The sequence below is a fragment of the Oncorhynchus clarkii genome, chromosome 12, assembly GCF_045791955.1.
Source record: "Oncorhynchus clarkii lewisi isolate Uvic-CL-2024 chromosome 12, UVic_Ocla_1.0, whole genome shotgun sequence".
NCBI classification, from domain to species: Eukaryota; Metazoa; Chordata; class Actinopteri; order Salmoniformes; family Salmonidae; genus Oncorhynchus; species Oncorhynchus clarkii.
The window spans coordinates 35,861,752-35,880,848 of record NC_092158.1 but is presented as its reverse complement, the minus strand read 5'-3'; the positions used below and the strand labels follow the sequence as shown (position 1 = coordinate 35,880,848).

General features: G+C 41.6%; 1 protein-coding gene and 1 pseudogene across 2 annotated transcripts; both read right to left on the bottom strand.

The window, feature by feature from the left end:
* LOC139422455 (transient receptor potential cation channel subfamily V member 1-like) overlaps positions 1–13,815 on the bottom strand; it is a 46,963-nt pseudogene extending 33,148 nt beyond the window's left edge.
* A 1,040-nt stretch (positions 13,816–14,855) lies between these two features.
* On the bottom strand, positions 14,856–18,689 carry LOC139423118 (sedoheptulokinase-like). 2 transcript variants are annotated; one of them, XM_071174785.1, is made up of 8 exons: positions 18,445–18,689; positions 18,119–18,260; positions 17,828–18,038; positions 17,449–17,601; positions 16,147–16,322; positions 15,663–15,863; positions 15,134–15,524; positions 14,856–15,009 (listed from the first exon to the last, which is right to left on the bottom strand). In XM_071174785.1, exons 1-8 carry the CDS (start codon positions 18,577–18,579, stop codon positions 14,985–14,987), a joined length of 1,434 nt encoding a protein of 477 aa, XP_071030886.1. In that variant the 5' UTR covers positions 18,580–18,689; the 3' UTR covers positions 14,856–14,984. The 2 variants fall into 2 exon arrangements, with proteins under 2 accessions (XP_071030886.1, XP_071030887.1); XM_071174786.1 differs by having other exon boundaries at positions 17,828–18,011; positions 18,445–18,687.
* Positions 18,690–19,097: the final 408 nt, after the last annotated feature.

The following is a 19,097-nucleotide window of genomic DNA, read 5'->3' as shown; positions in this document are numbered from 1 at the left end:
ACCAAAGATTACCCTGATGGAGCTGCAAAGCTCCACAGCGGAGATTGCTGGCTGGCTTCCAGTTTGGATGTGCGTTGTGTCAAGAAGCAGTGCGTCTTGGTTGGGTTGTGTTTCGGAGGATGCATGGCTCTCGACCTTCGCCTCTCCGTACGGGAGTTGCAGCGATGAGACAAGACAGTAACTACTACCAATTGGATACCACAAAATTGGGGGTAAAATAATTACAAATAAAAGAGAATGTGTGGTATGACAAAGATTGTTTCAAGTTGGAACCTGGTGGAGCAGTTTTTTTGAAGAATGTGCAAAATTCCCAGTGGCTAGATTTGCAGCTGTAATTGCTACCAAGTATTGACTTTGGGGGGATGAATGCACGCTCAAGTTCTGTTTTTTTGTTTTATTTCTTGTTTGTTTCACAATAAAACATATTTTGCATCTTGTGTGAATCAAATGATACAAACCTTCAAAAAAATATATTTTAATTCCAGGTTGAGAGGCAACAAAATAGGAAAAATGCCAAGGGGGGTGAATACTTTTGCAAGACACTGTAGCATTTTCCTGGCATCCGCCAATCACAAATTCGTCCGTCAGAATGCCAGATGGTAAAGCGAGATTCATCACTCCAGATAATGCATTTCACTGCTCCAGAGTCCAATGGTGACAAGCTTTACACCACTCCAGCCAACGCTTGGCATTGCGCATGGAGTTCTTAGGTTTGTGTGCGGCTGCTCGGCCATGGAAACCCATTTCATGAAGCTCTCGACAAACAGTTATTGTGCTGACGTTTCTTCCAGAGGCAGTTTGGAACTTGGTAGTCAGTGGTGGAAAAAGTACCCAATTGTCAAACTTTAGTAAAAGTAAAGATGCCTTAATAGAAAATGACTCAAGTAAAAGTTAAAGTCGCCCAGTACAATCCTACTTAAGTACCAAAAGTTAATGTAATTGCTAAAATATACTTAAGTATCAAAAGTAAAAGTATAAATAATTTCAAATTCCTTATATTAATCAAACCATATGGCCCCATTTTGTTGTTTTTTACATGTATCGAATAGCCAGGGGCACGCTCCAACACTCAGACATAATTGACAAATGAGGCAATTGTTTAGTGAGTCCGCCAGATCAGAGGCAGTAGGGATGACCAGGGATGTTTTCTTGATAAGTGTGTGAATTAGACAATTTTCCTGTCCTGCTAAGCATTCAAGTATTTATTTTTTTGTCTTCTTTGTTTTTTTTACCCTTTTTTCTCCCCAATTTCGTGGTATCCAGTTGATAGTTAGTCTTGTCTCAATGCTGCAACTCACGTACGGACTCGGGAGAGGCAAAGGTTGAGAGCCATGCTTCCTCCAACCAACACAACCCAACCAAGCCGCACTGCTTCTTGATACAATGCCCACTTAACCTGGAAGCCAGCTGCACTAATATATCGGAGGAAACACCATCCATCTGGCGACCGTGTCAGTGTGCACTGCCCCCCGGCCCACCACAGGAGTCGCTAGAGCGCAATAGGACAAGGACATCCCTGCCGGCCAAACCCTCCCCTAACCCGGACAATGCTGGTCCAATTGTGCGACGCCCTATGGGTCTCCCGGTCGCGAACCCAAAATCTCTAGTGGCACAGCTAGCACTGCGATGCGGTACCTTAGACCACTGCGCCACTCGGGAGGCCGAACCAAACAATTTTGACACTGTACGCACTACAGCGCTCACCAGTTCCGTTCTGTGAGCTTGTGTGGCCTACCACTTCGTGGCTAAGCCGATGTTGATCCTAAACGTTTCCACTTCACAATATCAGCACTTACAGTTGACCGGGGAAGCTCTAGCAGGGCAGAAATTTGACAAACTGACTTGTTGGAAAGGTGGCGTCCTATGACGGTACCAGATTGAAAGTCACTGATCTCTTCAGTAAGGCCATTCTACTGCCAATGTTTGTCTATGGAGATTGTGTGGCTGAGTGCACGACAAACATGTTTTTTGTTTTGTTTTCTTGAGTAAGGCAGCTCCAAAATGTTCAGTGTTCTGTCACTCATAGGGAAACTATGTCATTCCAAGTCTAAGGGTAGAGCTCTAAAATTCGAGCCCCTTGGGTGCTGCCATAGAGTTACCTTAGAAGTGCCCATCCAAGAAGGCTCAAGGTCATTGGCCACAGATAAAATTACGTCAAATCACGTTATATCTACAGTAGCTTTGATTGGACTGAAGCATGATTTGTGCCGCATTCAAAACAACTGTTAACTCGGAACTGCAAAATCTGACTTTAGTGAGTTGAAGACAACTGGGAACTCGGGAAAATAAGTTTTGAACTTTCATCCAACTCGGAATTGTATTATATCCAACTCGGAATTGGGAACATGGGCCTCTTTCTAGAGCTACGACCTGAAGATCACATCATGATTCAAATTATTTTTTTCTTTGAGTTCCCAGTTCTCATCGGCCATTGGACATAAACATTACACAACAAGTTCAACAATGAGTGGTTAGGAAGGAATCCGTAGCTAACTGCAAGTGTTGCAAAGCAATCACTAGCCTGCTACTCAGTGGAGAGGGTGTGTGGTCCAAGTCTGGGGTCTCTTTTCCAAGCTTAAAAGGATAAGCATCCACATGCAAGACCATGGGCCAGAAAATGTTGAATACATTGGCTATGCTGTCAATCCAGCCTGACTTTTGCGGTGCTCAAAACAACAGGAAACTCGGAAATGGGAAATATCAGACTTCAGTGAGTTCAAGACAGCTGGGAACTTGAGAAAAAAAATGAAAAATTTTTTTTGAACGGTAATCCAACTTGGAGTTCCAAGTCGGGAACTCTGGCCTCTTTCTATAGATCACTGACATCACGATTCGACCTTGTTTTTTTTTCGAGTTCCCAGTTGTCTTGAAAGCACCATAAATCCAGAGAACGCCAGACTTTGATGACAAAGTTTGATGCCAAAGTTACACACAAAGGACCGCTGTGCCACCTTCCTGTTCAAGTGAGCACAGCACAACAAGGTGAGTCAAACATGTTTTGTATGCTGCTGCATAAGTTATGTAATATGCCAGGGAGATAGTATTACTTTCTTAGCTACAGTATACATAAGTATATGTTGTGTAGTAAGCTGTTAGTAGCCCAAGTGCCTCACCCTAATAATTTGATCTATTTTCACCTACTGTTCTGACTTGGTGGTGCACATGTAGCCTATAATTTGTTTTTGAGAAATGTTATTGAATGTTGTAAGAGCTTTCATTGTCTGCTTATGTGCCCCCTTTTTTTATCTTACGGTTCTGACCTGGTGTACAGGGAGAACACTAAGTACGGCCCATGTTCTGAATTCTGTCGCTGTACATTTCAAAAGTGTTTCACAAATAGTTATATTGACTGCGTCCTTCCTAGCTCACTCAATGTTAATGGAAATTACGGATTGCCTCTTCTCCGCTTGTTGTCCCCTTATGTCATAGTTTGTACATCTCAATAGTCAGTAGAAACCACATTTGTTTAAGCAAGTCAGACATATCAGCTGTTTTTGTAAAGGCAGTCAATGAGGCTGAATGAACTGTTTCGCTACCAGACAAGGTTCCGCTGATAGCCAGGTGTAGCAGTGGTATAGTGCAATTAATGTATTGTTTAGTGTTGTGCAGTGGCTTTGCTGGCATGAATCCCACCTTTTTTTTTACCCCACCAAGATGTACATGCTAAAATTGCCACTGCTTGGGAGAAGGTGCATAAGAGCTGACACTGCAACCAGTCTGTCAACTCTCTGCAGGTGGCAAATAAATCCCCATAAATGAAGAATTAAGCACGCTACAGAGACAAACAAAATGAAAAACCTACACCAAACTTAAAGGCAGGACGCAAACCAAAAGGTGGAGCAAAATGAAAACAGGGGAAATCAGATAAAGGATTGTTTTTCTAGAAATCAAATTGGGAGAGCCAACTAAAGGTGTTAACCCTCCACATCTCTTAAGACAAGTGGAGCACCGGGCCAGTCACTCTTAAATATCACATGTGCCAGCACAGGTGAAACACCTTCCGATTAATGAGATGGACAAACCAGCACAGGTGTAACACCTACTGGCTAATGAGGTGACACCACATCCAACCTCAAAATATAAATGGAAAAACCAAAGTCTGTAACACCACTGCTGTGGAGGGACCGAGAATGCGTTATTACGGTCCATTGACAGTTGTTTTTTAATATAAATCATATTGTTGGTTTATACTGTCTCATGTTTTCAGTGTTTTAGAAGTGTCATTGTACGAGGGAACTGTCATCTACAATTTTGATAGGTCCTTTGATGGTGTTGGAAGAATAAACATATTCATTTTGAATTCATGAGCCACTGACGGGCTGTGTTTCTGTGTCCCTGCATACAAAAGTGACAGAAGAGAAATGAAATACCTGCTGAAAAACCAAAGCAGAAGACAAGGTAGACAAAGAGAAAGCGCAAGATATCACTTAGGATCATCTGCAAAGGAAAAAGAAGACATAGTAAAAAAGAGAGTATCAAAGGAACTGTGGATTATTACTACAGCTGGGTCACGACACCAATGTTGTCCCAATCATACATTTATTGTAAATACCCTGTGGCAATGAATCCTATAGCTTCTCTATAGGAGTGTGACCAGGACCTGTCCAGGACTGCTGATCTAGGATCAGGTCCCCCCCCCTGTCCATATCATTTTATTCAATATGATCTAAAAGGCAAGTGATCCTAAATCAGCACTCTTACTCTCAGAGTCTTTGTGAAAACAGGCCCTGGTATCCATTATACCTTCTTTATCATAACACTGTAGATGCCTATGTGTCCGTATCCCCTGGAGAAGTAGCACAGGGTGACCCGGCTGAGAGACAGACACAGCACAAAGAACCCCAGGTACTCCACCACAGCAGTACAGCACAGAGGAGGACAGGAAGATCGTCTGCAGAAAACTACATACAAAGTCAACTTGAACTCGAGTTTTATCACTCACTCCAAAAAATAACCTCTGACACTGTCACGTTCTGACCTTTATTTCCTTTGTTTTGTCATTATTTAGTATGGTCAGGGCGTGAGTTGGGGTGGGCAGTCTATGTTTGTTTTTCTATAATTTGGGGATTTCTATGTTTTGGCCTAGTATGGTTCTCAATCAGAGGCAGGTATCATTAGTTGTCTCTGATTGAGAATCATACTTAGGTAGCCTGGGTTTCACTGTGTGTGTGTGGGTGTTTGTTTCCTTGTCTGTGTTTTTCACCACACGGTACTGTTTTGGGTTTCGGTCATTCCACGTTTATTGTTTTTTGTATTCAGTTGTTCATGTGTACTATTTCTTATTAAAAGAACCATGGACACTTACGACGCCGCATATTGGTCCTCCGATCCTTTTCGCCTCTCCTCTTCGGAAGAAGAGGAGGAAATCCCTTACAGACACTTACAGTATGAAACACTAATTTCCTAGCCACACATGGCATGGCTTAGGATGGCTTTCACACATACAGTATGTAAAATCACACATCACACATGCACACACCCCTCCTGGGAATAAGTGAAAGGCTTCTACTGCTGTAAAAAGTTGACCCGCTAGACTCAGGAATTACTGTCTGGTATGCTCCAGAGTAAAAGGTGGCTGGATATCAGAGAGTGAGAGAAATTGAGCTGAAGTGAAAATTGTTTCTATGGACAGCACTTTGGCAACACTGATTTGATCTCCTGCATGATGTTCGCCTGGATCCAAACTGAGTTGCTCAGTTTCAGCTAGAATAATGCTAGAATAATGTATCTTATTGTGATCATGCAGAAAGACCTCACCGTTCCCTTCTTCCTCTTGTAGGCGGTTAAGAAAAACATCTGAGCAGCGAACTTGTCCCACTCCTCCAGTTCAGAGGCTCAATTTTGAGCATCACATGGCGATTCTAAAATAAAATGGATACTACTACCCACTGGGCACACATTGGTTGAATCAACGTTGTTTCCACGTCATTTCAATTAAATTAAGTTGAACCAATGTGGAATAGATGTTGAATTGACATCTGTGCCCAGTGGGTAGAATCACACTTTGATGCAAGTAGGTCTTACCTTTGGTCTCTCTTTCTCTTGAAATGCATTTTCTTACAGTACACGTACCCCCGAGACACACCCACAGAGAGGTTGGAGCACAGGGTCAACCACCGCGCAGCACCCCTGGAGCAGATAAGGGTTGAGTGCCTTTCTCAAGGGCACAACGACAGGAGATGGCATTTAGAGCCCCATTTAAACCTGGTGCTAACATTTAAACCTGGTGCTAACTTTTCTAGACAGGTTTAGACGATTAAAAGATGCATTGTGATCTGATCTTCCTGACCACCTCCAAATGTAGTCAGGCACATTGTGTGTAGACGGAGCTGAACAGTGAAACCATTTAAATAATCAATATCCAGCCCTCTTAAATCATTGACAGGAGGCACCATTTTCTCAGGCCATCAATATGTGTCTTTAAATAAATACATATTATTTTGAAAGAATATTTCTGAAATAATTTGCATGCAGGGAGGGATCAGGAAATCTGGTCAAAATGCAGACACAGTGTAGATACATGTGAACAAGATCAGGACAACGGATGCATTGTAGCACCAAATGGGGCTAATGATTTGATCCTTATTATATTAACGCTGTAGACAATCTCCAGGGCAGAATTCTTCTCCTAGGAGTCACAGTGAGGCCAAATCGTCCAGGGAGGAAGGGACAGGTCTGTACACCCACTCAATGAATTTACGGGACAGGTGTCTGGTCTCCCTCTCATGAAACTCATGATGCATCATGTTCTCAAACAGCTAGAGGAAGAATATAACAATTGGCCAACACGTAATGGAAAGATGTAGCACATTATCATAAACACATATGGAGGAACAATGTATTTTCTTCTGATGTCTAACATGAACAAAATATTACATTAAAGATCAGATGGCTTTATTTGTAAACAACAAACTGTTGATCTGTTCTCCAGTAGGTCTACATAGAGTAGTGGGCCGAACAACCATACAACATTACTCCATATCAGACACGTTCCTTACCCTGATCTTGCCAAACTTGGCAGACAGTTTTATAGGCGTCAGGCCATGGTTGTTGTCCAAGTCCTCCAGCCTCCACCTGGGGTGCAGGGGAGCAGCAGTGGTGAGGTGATGTAGTCGTACATGGAGGTGATGAAGTCCGTGTTCTCTGGTGTGTTATCAGTTGACACCACCACCAGGGCATGCAGCACCATGTTACCCAGGGAGTCCCTCTCTCTCACATCCACCCAATGGTAGGAGTTCTCCAGCAGGAAGTCATCTACCTCAGACTGGTTGGTGCAAACAGCCAGGAGCAGAGTCAGCTCACCTGGAAACACATTTCCCTCACTTTAATGTATTTTCCATCACTCTACCCACCACAACAGTGACAATTGTATTTTCTGGATATGCAAACACACTTTCTGTAATGTTTCACAAAACACTTTCATGCAATTCCCTAAGTCATAAACAAGGGAATTATTATTCTCTCAGAGGAATGACTAGAGGTCTGACAAGCAGGAAAGTCTGTTGCAAACCTACCAGAGGAGGGCACTGTTCAAGGCTCAGTGATACTGACATACTCACCAAACTACAGTAGAAGCTGAGTAGATCATGAGGCTGGAAGAATTTCCCACAGGCTTCGGCATGGACTTCTGCTCCTTCCTTGATCAATAGCTGAACAGAATAGGCGCTCCTTCTCTCAATGGCAATATGAAGGGCTGTTTGCCCTGAATGATACAGAGAAAGAAAGGATAGACAGTCAGAAAATGCATGGCCTTACACATAAACTAACATGTCTGTATTTTTATATTACATTGGTTGAGGGCTGTGTACATAAAACGGAGTTGTCAGAAGCATGGTGTAGAATAGATGAACAACATCAAGTAATGATAATTCTGGTTATATGAAAGTTCACCTTTGTAATAGCTGTCGGTGTATGCTACATTTATAAATTATTTGATGTCCCCCATCTTCTTTGAGATGTCAAGGAGAAATGTAATTGCGTTATTTCTGCCGTCTCTCAGATTCAGTAGAGCCTTCAGCAGGGTGTTTTTACCATACGATTGATCTAGGAGAGCCGGAGGTGAAAGAATGGAGTATAAAAGAATACACAGACTAAAAATATTATCCATTTACGTTCATTTTTTTTGTCACTTAGCAGGCGCTGTTATCCAGAGCGATTTACAGGAGCAATTAAGGTTAAGTGCCCTACTCAGGGGCACTCCGGCAGATTGTTCACCTAGTCTGTCCAGGGATTCGAACCAGCAAACTTTCAGTTACTGGCCCAACACTCTTAACCACTAGGCTACCTGCGTTACATTACAGGGCCCTTATAACTGTGTAATCACAGTGTAACAAATATTGTAATAACTCATTCTTACATTGTACTTACACTTTACTTGGGTTAGGGATAGGGTTAAGGCTAAGGTTACAGCTATAAGTACAATTTATAACCACTCTAGGGTTAGGGTTGAGGTTAGGGTTGAACTGGGATGTGGACATGAAGATAGGGTTAGGGTAATGGCTAGGGTTAAGGTTATAGTGTAGCCGGGGTGTGGACATGAAGCTGTAAAGTACTAATGTACAATGGTATCCTAAAATGCAAACATTATACAATACTACAGAATATAATACACAGTCTGCCTAACACTCAGTGTTGGAGAGCTTCTTCATGGACTGATGCAGGTACTGAACCAGACCCTCAAGCTTCATGACATTCCCAGTGGACACAGCCTCAAACAGCGCCCCCTCCTCTTTGTTCTCCTCCAAACCTTTTATTTTCCTACAAAGAAACATGTTAGACTTTAGTATTGGGAAAGCATTTATCTTTCAATTAGAAAACAAAATACACATGGTCTTGCCCAAAAGAGCTTTAAAACAAAAGGCCTTATTCTAATGATATCGTAAATGAGCTTCTGATTAACAAATCCTTCCCCCTGAGGAAGACAGGTGTGTCCTCTCAAACAGTGTTAAAACTGTTATTAGTGTTACTACAATATGGCTATAAACACCAATTGTCCCCATACAGCACAGTGTGTGTTATTATGTTCAGTGAATGGCACGTCTCACTTGTCAAAGTTGAGATTGAATCTTATCTTTGGTATGGCCTTCTCCAGTTCCTCCTGTTAGTCTGAGTCCATGGTGGTCAGGCTTCTTCACCTGTCTGCTCTGTGCCCTCTCATCATTCTTCCTGTCAACTGTCTCCAGAGAGAAGGTAGGGTACTCTAGGTCCATTGCCTTGCTCATAATGACTCCTCACACCGATGGTCTGGAAGAGACGATACAATGATAACACATCACATTCATGTAAATACAGTGTGTTCAGTATGTTATAAATCCCCTGAGAGGATTTACCAAATCTAATTGAATTACATTGTAATGCAGTGAGGGACTGCATTCATGGTTCTCTTCCTAAGTTTTGACCTGGTCAAATATTGTTTGGTCATACACATTTTAATAACTTGACATTGAATTTACATATGACCAAAAATGATTTCTTACATTTATCTAAAAGGTGCCGTAAAATGTTCATAGATACTCTGAAACATGGTAGGAGAGTTGACCTCTGAATACACCAGCTTTAAGATATGTGATGTTTCACCCCCAGATGGCTAACAAAGCTGGTTATTTATTAGTACTTCCCCATTACAACTGTAATAGAAAACTTTAACCAGGCCTTAAACCCATTCTTTACTCAAATGACAGAAAAAATATTCCCAGTTCAGTTCAGTTTAAAATTAGGACAGCATTTACTGAGACACATGGTTAATAATCTCGTACATCTCCAAATTAAATTGATCAGAATTAATAATTACTATGGGGATTTAAATTATTTCTCCCTGTTACGTCTGTCGTTAGATGAATGAGACCAAAGCGCAGCGTGGAAAGTGTTCATGATTTTAAATACTGAACACCGACAAAACAACAAAATACAAAACCGAATTCAACGTTCTGCAGGGCTAGACAGCAACAATGCAAAAACAAGATCCCACAATCTAAGGTGGGAAAAAGGGCTGCCTAAGTATGATCCCCAATCAGAGACAACGATAAACAGCTGCCTCTGATTGGGAACCATACTAGGCCAACAAAGAAATAGAGACATAGATTTGCCCACCCAAGTCACACCCTGACCTAACCAAATAGAGAATAAACAAGGCTCTCTAAGGTCAGGGCGTGACACTCCCAGGGAGGATGGCGTGAACGACTTGTTTTGTTATTATTTCCCTCAACATGCCTTAAAAAAGAGGAAGGGGTGATTCAGAGTGAAACTGTAAAGTTTTTCTCTGTCCACAATGAGGTGAACATCACATGTGGAAGATCAGAAAGAAGTCAGGACCATAATTCAACCACGTGTCCTTCCCCATTTATAACCCAGCACATCTATATCCATCTCATTCTCATCAAATATTTCAGGTTGATACCCTTGATTAAACCACATAATTGAGACAAATCTACATAACTGTGTTTTAGAGGCTACAGCATGCTGAAAACAAATCATATAATGCACAACATTAGACACATTTGTTTTTTTAGCAACATATTGCTATTCTGCTGATACATTATTGTAAAACTAATGTGTCCCTCGTGTCCATTTGCATGGCACCACACTCACTCAGCGTAAAACAGTGTGCATGTGAACAAAGACTCTTATCCACTCTATGAGATCATGTCTGTATGCATAATTGATGTGGCCATTTTGCCGTCACTTGATCTACTTTTCGGATCCTCATCTACTTGTCTCATAATGCTGCTGGACCCATTGGGGCTCAAGATGGCTTCCTCTCAGACAAAAAAAAATATGATTACCAACCCCTCCCTACTAATAAAAATATATACAAAAACAAATCTACAGCTTCTACCAACTGCAGCTTGTCAACAATGACATCTCCCTCACCACAATGTATATTATGTTTCTCACTTGAAAACATTATTGATTTTCTCATTTTAATAGACATCACATTAACTGCAGTATAGCTGAAATTCAGGCTAAGTAATCTAGTTGTTGTGCTTTTTAATCTGCTCTGATACAGTCTGTCTGTAACTGTGTACATTTGAATTGTCCTCTTGTGCAGGCCTTGTTTAAAAACGACTAGACTTGTAGACAATGACATCATGTATCGTCATGGAAACAATACATTTTAGAATTGCAGTTTCAGACACGTGTAATTAATAATGCGCATGCAATGCCAAACAGTGAGAAATTGTGATTTGGTTATCTTCATGGTATCTACTGGTAGCCTACATAGTAGTTTCTCTCAGTGATCTCATGCACAACATGTTGACTGAAGTGAATGTTTACAGTTTTAAAAACTCTCCTACATTTCAATTAAAGCAATAGAAGAACTGAAAGCTTCTCACATAAACAAAACAAATGAAAGCCATCATCAACACCTACTTATGGTCCAATCATTCAAACAAGGACATGAAACCATCTGGGATCTAACATACAGATAACTGTGTACTTATACAGAAATTAATTCATTCCTTCCGTGCCAGTATAAAGAGCATTTCACTGAGTGGTCTGTTGGATCACATTTTCTTTTATGTCTCTGTCCATCATATCATCTTTATATTAAATAAAGGTCTTAAATCCACAACCACAAGACATTTCAACCTCTACAAGCAGAGGGTGTATGAATCTTACTCATTACAACTGTGAGTAGTAGTGAGATTCATACGCACACGCAGGGAGTATCAGAGAGTATAAGAGTACATTACCACCAGAGAGAGCTCTGCTCTGAGAGCTTAAAAGGCTACATGGCTGACCCTTGGGGTTATTGACCCGGCCTCTGTAGCACAGCTGCGACAGCAATGATAGTGACCAGGAGATGCACAAAGGATCTTAGCTAATTGTTATGAAAGTTGACAAATAACAGATTTATTGTAAAGGTATGTTGTTAACATTGTATTAAAAAGTAAATGGACATCAGCTTAGCCATTGGCTCTTGTTTATGCATAAGCACCATATGTATACATACTGTATCCCTATTGATAAAAACATAGAACACCACATCCCCTTGGGTTGTGCCGTGGCGGAGATTTTTGTGGGCTATACTCTGCCTTGTCTCAGGATGGTAAGTTGGTGGTTGAAGATATCCCTCTAGTGGTGTGGGGGCTGTGCTTTGGCAAAGTGGGTGGGGTTATATCCTTCCTGTTTGGCCCTGTCCGGGGGTGTCATCGAATGGGGCCACAGTGTCTCCTGACCCCTCCTGTCTCAGCCTCCAGTATTTATGCTGCAGTAGTTTATGTGTCGGCGGGCTAGGGTCAGTTTGTTATATCTGGAGTACTTCTCCTGTCCTATCCGGTGTCCTGTGTGAATTTAAGTATGCTCTCTCTCTAATTCTCTCTTTCTCTCTTTCTTTCTCTCTCTCTCGGAGGACCTGAGCCCTAGGACCATGCCTCAGGACTACCTGACATGATGACTCCTTGCTGTCCCCAGTCCACTTGGCCGTGCTGCTGCTCCAGTTTCAACTGTTCTGCCTGTGATTATTATTATTTGACCATGCTGGTCATTTATGAACATTTGAACATCTTGGCAATGTTCTGTTATAATCACCACCCGGCACAGCCAGAAGAGGACTGGCCACCCCACATAGCCTGGTTCCTCTCTAGGTTTCTTCCTAGGTTTTGGCCTTTCTAGGGAGTTTTTCCTAGCCACCGTGATTCTACACCTGCATTGCTTGCTGTTTGGGGTTTTAGGCTGGGTTTCTGTACAGCACTTTGAGATATCAGCTGATGTACGAAGGGCTATATAAATACATTTGATTTGATTTGATAGTTGATAAGGTGTTGGACCAACATTGTTAGTAAATCCTCAAAGTTGGATGGCAAGGTAAAATTAGCTAATTCAGCATTTCACAATCTCTGCTTCAAAAGTTAATTTCAGTGTCCTGATTTGCCCCTTGTTGTACAACATTATGTTGCAAATGCTTAGCCAAAACATCATCCCCTTCTCATTACTTCACACATTTAGTAGCCTACAACATTTTGCACAACTGACCAGAGGTTTTCTAATGTCCCTATAAGACCTAATGGTACTGTCTAGTTAGTTAGAGGCACAGGCATCTATCTTCTTGAATACTTTGTATACGTCAAAACAATGTAATAACACAAAAGTAGATGATTAATCTACACTGAACCAAAAAATATAAACGCAACATAAAAGTAAAAGTGTTTCATGAACTGAAATAAAAGATCCCAGAAATTTTCCATACGCACAAAAAGCTTATTTCTCTGTTTTACATCCCAGTTAGTGAGCATTTTTTATTTGAAAAAATAATCCATCCACCTGTTAGGTGTTGCATATCAAGAAGCTGATTAAACAGTATGATCATTGCACAGATGCACCTTGTGCTGGGGACAATAAAAGGCCACTCTAAAATGTGCCACAAGTTTTGAGGGAGCGTGCAATTGACATGCTGACTGCAGGAATGTCCACCAGAACTGTTGCCAGTAATGTTCATTAATGAACAGTAATGTTCGTTTTAGAGAATTTGGCAGTACGTCAAACTGGTCTCACAACCGCAGACCACATGTAACCCCACCAACCCAGGACCTCCACATCCGGCTTCTTCACCTGCGCGATCGTCTGAGACCAAAATTTGCACAAACTGTCAGAAACTGTCTCAGGGAAGCTCGTCTGTATGCTCGTTCTCCTCACCAGGGTCTTGACCTGACTGCAGTTCGGCATAGACTTCAGTGGGAAAACGCTCACCTTCAATGGCCACTGACATGCTGGAGAAGCGTGCCCTTCACGGATGAATCCTCGTTTCAACTGTACTGGACAGATGGCAGACAGCATGTATGGCGTCGTGTGGATGAGAGGGTTTCTGATAAGAACCTCATGATGCTGGTGGGGTTAGGGTATAGGCAGGCATAAGCTACGGACAACAAACACAATTTCATTTTATTGATGGCAATTGTAATGCACAAAGACACCATGATGAGATACTGAGATCCATTGTCATGCCATTCATCCACCGCCATCATATCATGTTTCAGCAAGATAATGCACAGTCCCGTGTCGCAAGGATCTGTACACAATTTCTGTAAGCTGAAAATTTCCCAGTTCTTCCATGGCCTGCATACTGTACGCACCAGACATGTCAACCATTGAGGATGCTCTGGATCAACGTGTACGACAGCGTGTTCCAGTTCCCACCAATATCCACCAACATGTTGGTAAATGTTGGTCACACCAGATACAGACTGGTTTTCTTATCCACGGCCCTACCTTTTTTTTAAGGTATCAGTGTAGCAGTGTAGCCTAGTGGTTAGGGCGTTGGACTAGTAACTGAAAGGTTGCAAGATCGAATCCCCGAGTTGACAAGGTACAAAATCTGTCGTTCTGCCCCTCAACAAGGCAGTTAACCCACTGTTCCTAGCCCGTCATTGAAAATAAGAATTTGTTCTTAACTGACTTGCCTAGTTAAATAAAGGTTAAAAAAAATACATATTATCAGATGATTCTTTACTTACTTATTGTTTTGAATGTCTCATCACATGTTATATGACATATAACATTCAGTTCTTCTTTCTTTCAGAACCACTTTGCAGAGCTTCCCGAGAGTCTGCCTTTTCTCAGATCTACCAACATACTTTGTTGTTGGTGAGTCTGTTCCTGTGACTAATATTGTGGTCAGAAAACCTCTGCTGATAAGAATAGACTGATATATAGTTAGAGGCATCAACAAGATTTAGTATTTATTTATTTACATAACAATTGAATCATTAAGTAAAAACAGTTACAATCATTATCAATACTAAAATCTTACCTAAGTAATTATTACTAATAACACTGATATGTAAGCTAGCAGTAGCAGAACAATGTTTTAGTTGAAATTTCAAGTGCACTAATGCAAACATTAATAAAGTACTTTTTTTTACTGTAGTTAACTATACATTACCAATTACCACTTACTATAGGCCTAATTGAACTTTTAGTTCATACTATAAATGTGAGACATCATCTTGATTGGAGATTGCACTATGAATTTCCAATAGTATTCATTAATAAACATGTCTGAGGATATCCCTGGAATGTAAAATAAGCATGATGTTTATTGTAATAGTCTCTGTTAGCCATTCAGAAAAAATACAATTCAAGTATTCAAATATGCAAGTAAACAAATAGTCCCTCTGTGTGAATCATAACTCACATTCTGTCATGAAAGACTATCGCCACACCCACAGCTGAGTCCACATCCTGTCCATATTCCACAGGCAGAGGAAACGCCCTTTCTGCTTCCTGTCTGAGTACTGCGTTACGGGATAAGGCACTCCCACTGCCCTTGATCCTTTGCACTCCGGCCTCCAGCAGGAAGACCGGGTGCATCATGGAGGTGATATTGTCCAGAACACCACGGCACACCGCTCTGGTCATGTGGCCCAGGGAGAGGTTGGAAGGGTGTATGTTGGACACCTGGCCCAGGCTGAGCGGGTCATGTCTTTCCCCCAGGATGGTAGGACTAACCCTCAGGTCACTACTGTCCACTCCAAGGGCACATCTGATCAGCTTCTCATACAAGCTGGAGTCGCTCACTTCCACCTCTATTAGGTAAAAAGATGAAATAGGTGTAATGACTAAGTAGCTCTCATGGACTTAACATGCCTTCTGCAAGTGACACAAACGTACAGGGTTTGTGACTAAGTCAATGACAGTAGGTTAAAGTTTATGGATTAATTTACCTAGCTCGTTCATCCAGCCACTCAGCATGCCTACAAGAGTGGCCATCACGTTCCCTCCATTGAGTGATGCTGCCACCGCCAAGTAGGAGCCATCAAAGTAAGGGAAGTAGGAGATGGAAGAGGTGGGATCAGGGATATTTGGCGGAGTGAAGTCAAGTGGCATGGCATAGGTCAGCTGGGCTGAAGTGCTTATATTGAGAACTGCAAAGAGGCACAGAAACAGTTACCTTATTATAATCAATGATAAAGTTTAATTTCAAAAGCAAAAGCTTAATCAATCCCTAGTTCCTATCATTAGCATTTAGGCACTCCAGTAGATCTGAAAGATGAATAGGTGTAAGCACAGAATTCTGAATTTCCCACCTAGTCTATTGGAAAGTTTAAAATCGAGCTGTTACCATATATAGCTTACACCTATTCAATCCTCATTCAGCAATAATATTGACATTCAAAGGTCAAACTGCCCCTCTTCACCAAACTTCACCTGCTTCCGTCCTGTCAGTCATGCTGGAGTAGACAGAACACTGGAAGTCCCCCAGGGCTGCCCCTACAGGTGTGCTGGCAGGGACGCCATGCCACTCACAGCACGTCTGACCAGCCATGCAGCCAGACGGCACACACTCAGGGAGCAGGTGCACAGGAAAGCCAGCATCCTTCAGACTAGAGCATGCACACACACACACACACACAAAGATACAGGTAACTGCCAAAATAACGGAAACACTTGAGTTGTGGTTATTGAGTTGATTAAAGTCCCTATGCAGACGTTTTTATCTCAATATCAAATAATTTCTATGTAACAATAAATAATTTCCTGTGATTGTTTTCGATCAAAATGGTCAAAAAGGAACATAAAATTGCTTTTTAGCAAGAGCAATTTCTCAAGCAAGAATTTTGCTAGGAGTGGTCTGAGTGGGGAGGGGAAACTGAAAACTATCTGCTATTGGCAGAGAGGTTTAGAACAGTCTTTCTTTTTGTTCTATTGACTAATTTATCACATGGTGATATCACCAGGCAGGGAAAAACTCCATACCACCACAGGCAGTCTTTTAAAACAGCTCTTACACTAAAAGGGCATTATCATCATTTTCATAATTTCACAGTATTCTTCCAACACCATAGTGTGGAAGTATATACAAAACACAGAAAAATCTAGATTTTGATTGCACTGGGCCTTTAAGCAATTAACATCCCATCATGGCGCAGCGGTCTAAGGCCCTGCATCTCAGTGTTCGAGGCGTCGCTACAGACCCTGGTTCGATTCCAGGCTGTATCACAACCGGACGTGGTTGGTAGTCCCATAGGGCGGCGCACAATTGGCCCAACGTTGTCCGGGTTTGGCCGGGGTAGGCGGTCATTGTAAATAAGAATTTGTTCTTAACTGACTTGCCTAGTTAAATAAAATGCTGGGCAGGCCATTATTTTGGCTACCCCATACAATGACAATGACCCATCCACAGGACATGAGTGGTCACTGAATGGTTTGATGAACATGAAAACGATGTAAACCCAATTGAACAATTATGGGAGATTCTGGAGCGGCACCTATAAGACAAGGATTTCCACCACCATCTACAAAACAGCAAATTATGGATTTGTCGTAGAAGACACTTTATGCTTGTGTTTCCTCTATTTTGGCAGTTACCTGTACATGTTAGCTAGCACACAACACAACACATGCATTCATATTATGTTCAGTATGTAGTATATTAGTAATAACATATTTTGTACTAAAAAGCAAACAATTGGTGCTAGAAGAGGAAGAAGGCCAGGATATTGTGTTCACATGTCTATGTTCCACTGGTTGGTGGCAGTGTTGAAGTAGCCCCAGCTGGCTGCATTCTGGCCAGTCATGACACAGCTCTCCAAGCCACACAGCATGGACACCACATAGTCATGGATGGTTCCTGCCACCATGAAGTCAGACAGGAACTCCGGCCTGCATTCAAACACACAGTGAAAAGAATAATGACAAGCTTTCTGAATCTATTAGTCTATAGAGTAAACTCCTGATAAGTGCACATAGGATAAGTGTAAACTGGGTGTAATAGACATACACTTATCCTACATGTGTACTTATCAGGAGTCGACTGGCTGTATATGAAGTAAACCTATTCCTCAAAATCAGCCAAGTCATGTAGGCATAATATAATAGGCCTATGTACCTGTATTTCATGTACCAGAAGATAGTGGCACAACCAAAGCCTGTGGCTATGCTGAGATGTGAGTCTGGGTTTGGAAGAGTAGACAGGAAATCACTGTTGCAGCGCCCATCCTGCCAGGTGATTAGATGACTGGTGTCTCTAGGGCTGAAGTGGTGGCGGCTGTCTCCACCTGACCAATTACAGCCTGAGGGTAGACAGTGATGGTACAGGACTTGTTTGAATAAAGTGTTGTGATTTCTACATAAAAAATGTATACCACATAATAGTGGGTGACACACTTTATGGTTTTACCTGTTTGTGCTTTCCAGAATACAACCCCATGCATTTGTCCAGACACCCCAATTCTACTGACATTCTGGAGCTTGTCTATGGGCAGAGAGGCAATGCACTCATTCAGAGTCGTTATGATTTGTACAGAGTCCTGCTCTTTGGTCTGCAAAGGAAAACCAATAATATAATATATAGTTAAGAAGAGGTCTATAAATTACAGGATTACGACCAATTTAAGATAAAAAATGCACACCAGCTTGAAAGGCTTAAAAGGCTGTACATTTGAAAGAGTGAATGCTCATTATGTGCGGTGATTCAGAGAGAGGTGCCTGTCACCTGTCACATACATGCGTTTCGTCGCTGACGATATATGCCTTGGTTGGCAAAGAGAAGCTATCCGTTACTGTTTTTGAGTTAATATCAAGTAACACGACCTTGATTGAAGTAGTTCCTATGTCTATGCCGAGTACATATTTCGCCATGGTTGCTCCCCGGATAGCATTAGGCTCCTTAGCCAATTAATAACTGTACGTTTTATCCAGAGCGCAGTGTTTATAAACAGTGCTCTACTATTTTGATCTCAGGCAGTCACCGTAGAGACCAAAGTTCATTACAAAGGTCATAGGTCACAACAAATACGTCTTAAAAATATCACAAAATGTGAAGGTAATTTAATAAAATAAAATATTTGGGTGATTAAAAGTAGATAACTGAACACATTCATCCACTGACTTCATAAAAAGCGAGCAGTTGATACAAACACAAATGTCCCAGAATGCATTTCACAAGAAAATGGCCGATTCAGAATGACGGGTCGCATCTGCTGTGCTAGCTAGGTTGAATTTGCTTTATTTCTGTAATTACATTCCAGCAGCGAAGCCGTTAGTAAATACATTCTGTAGGAATATTACGTGTCACAAACGATGTCCATTTGATGTGTTTGTGAAGTAAACGAAGCACTGTATATTATTTTTTCATTCGGTGAGTTACCAGCTAGCTA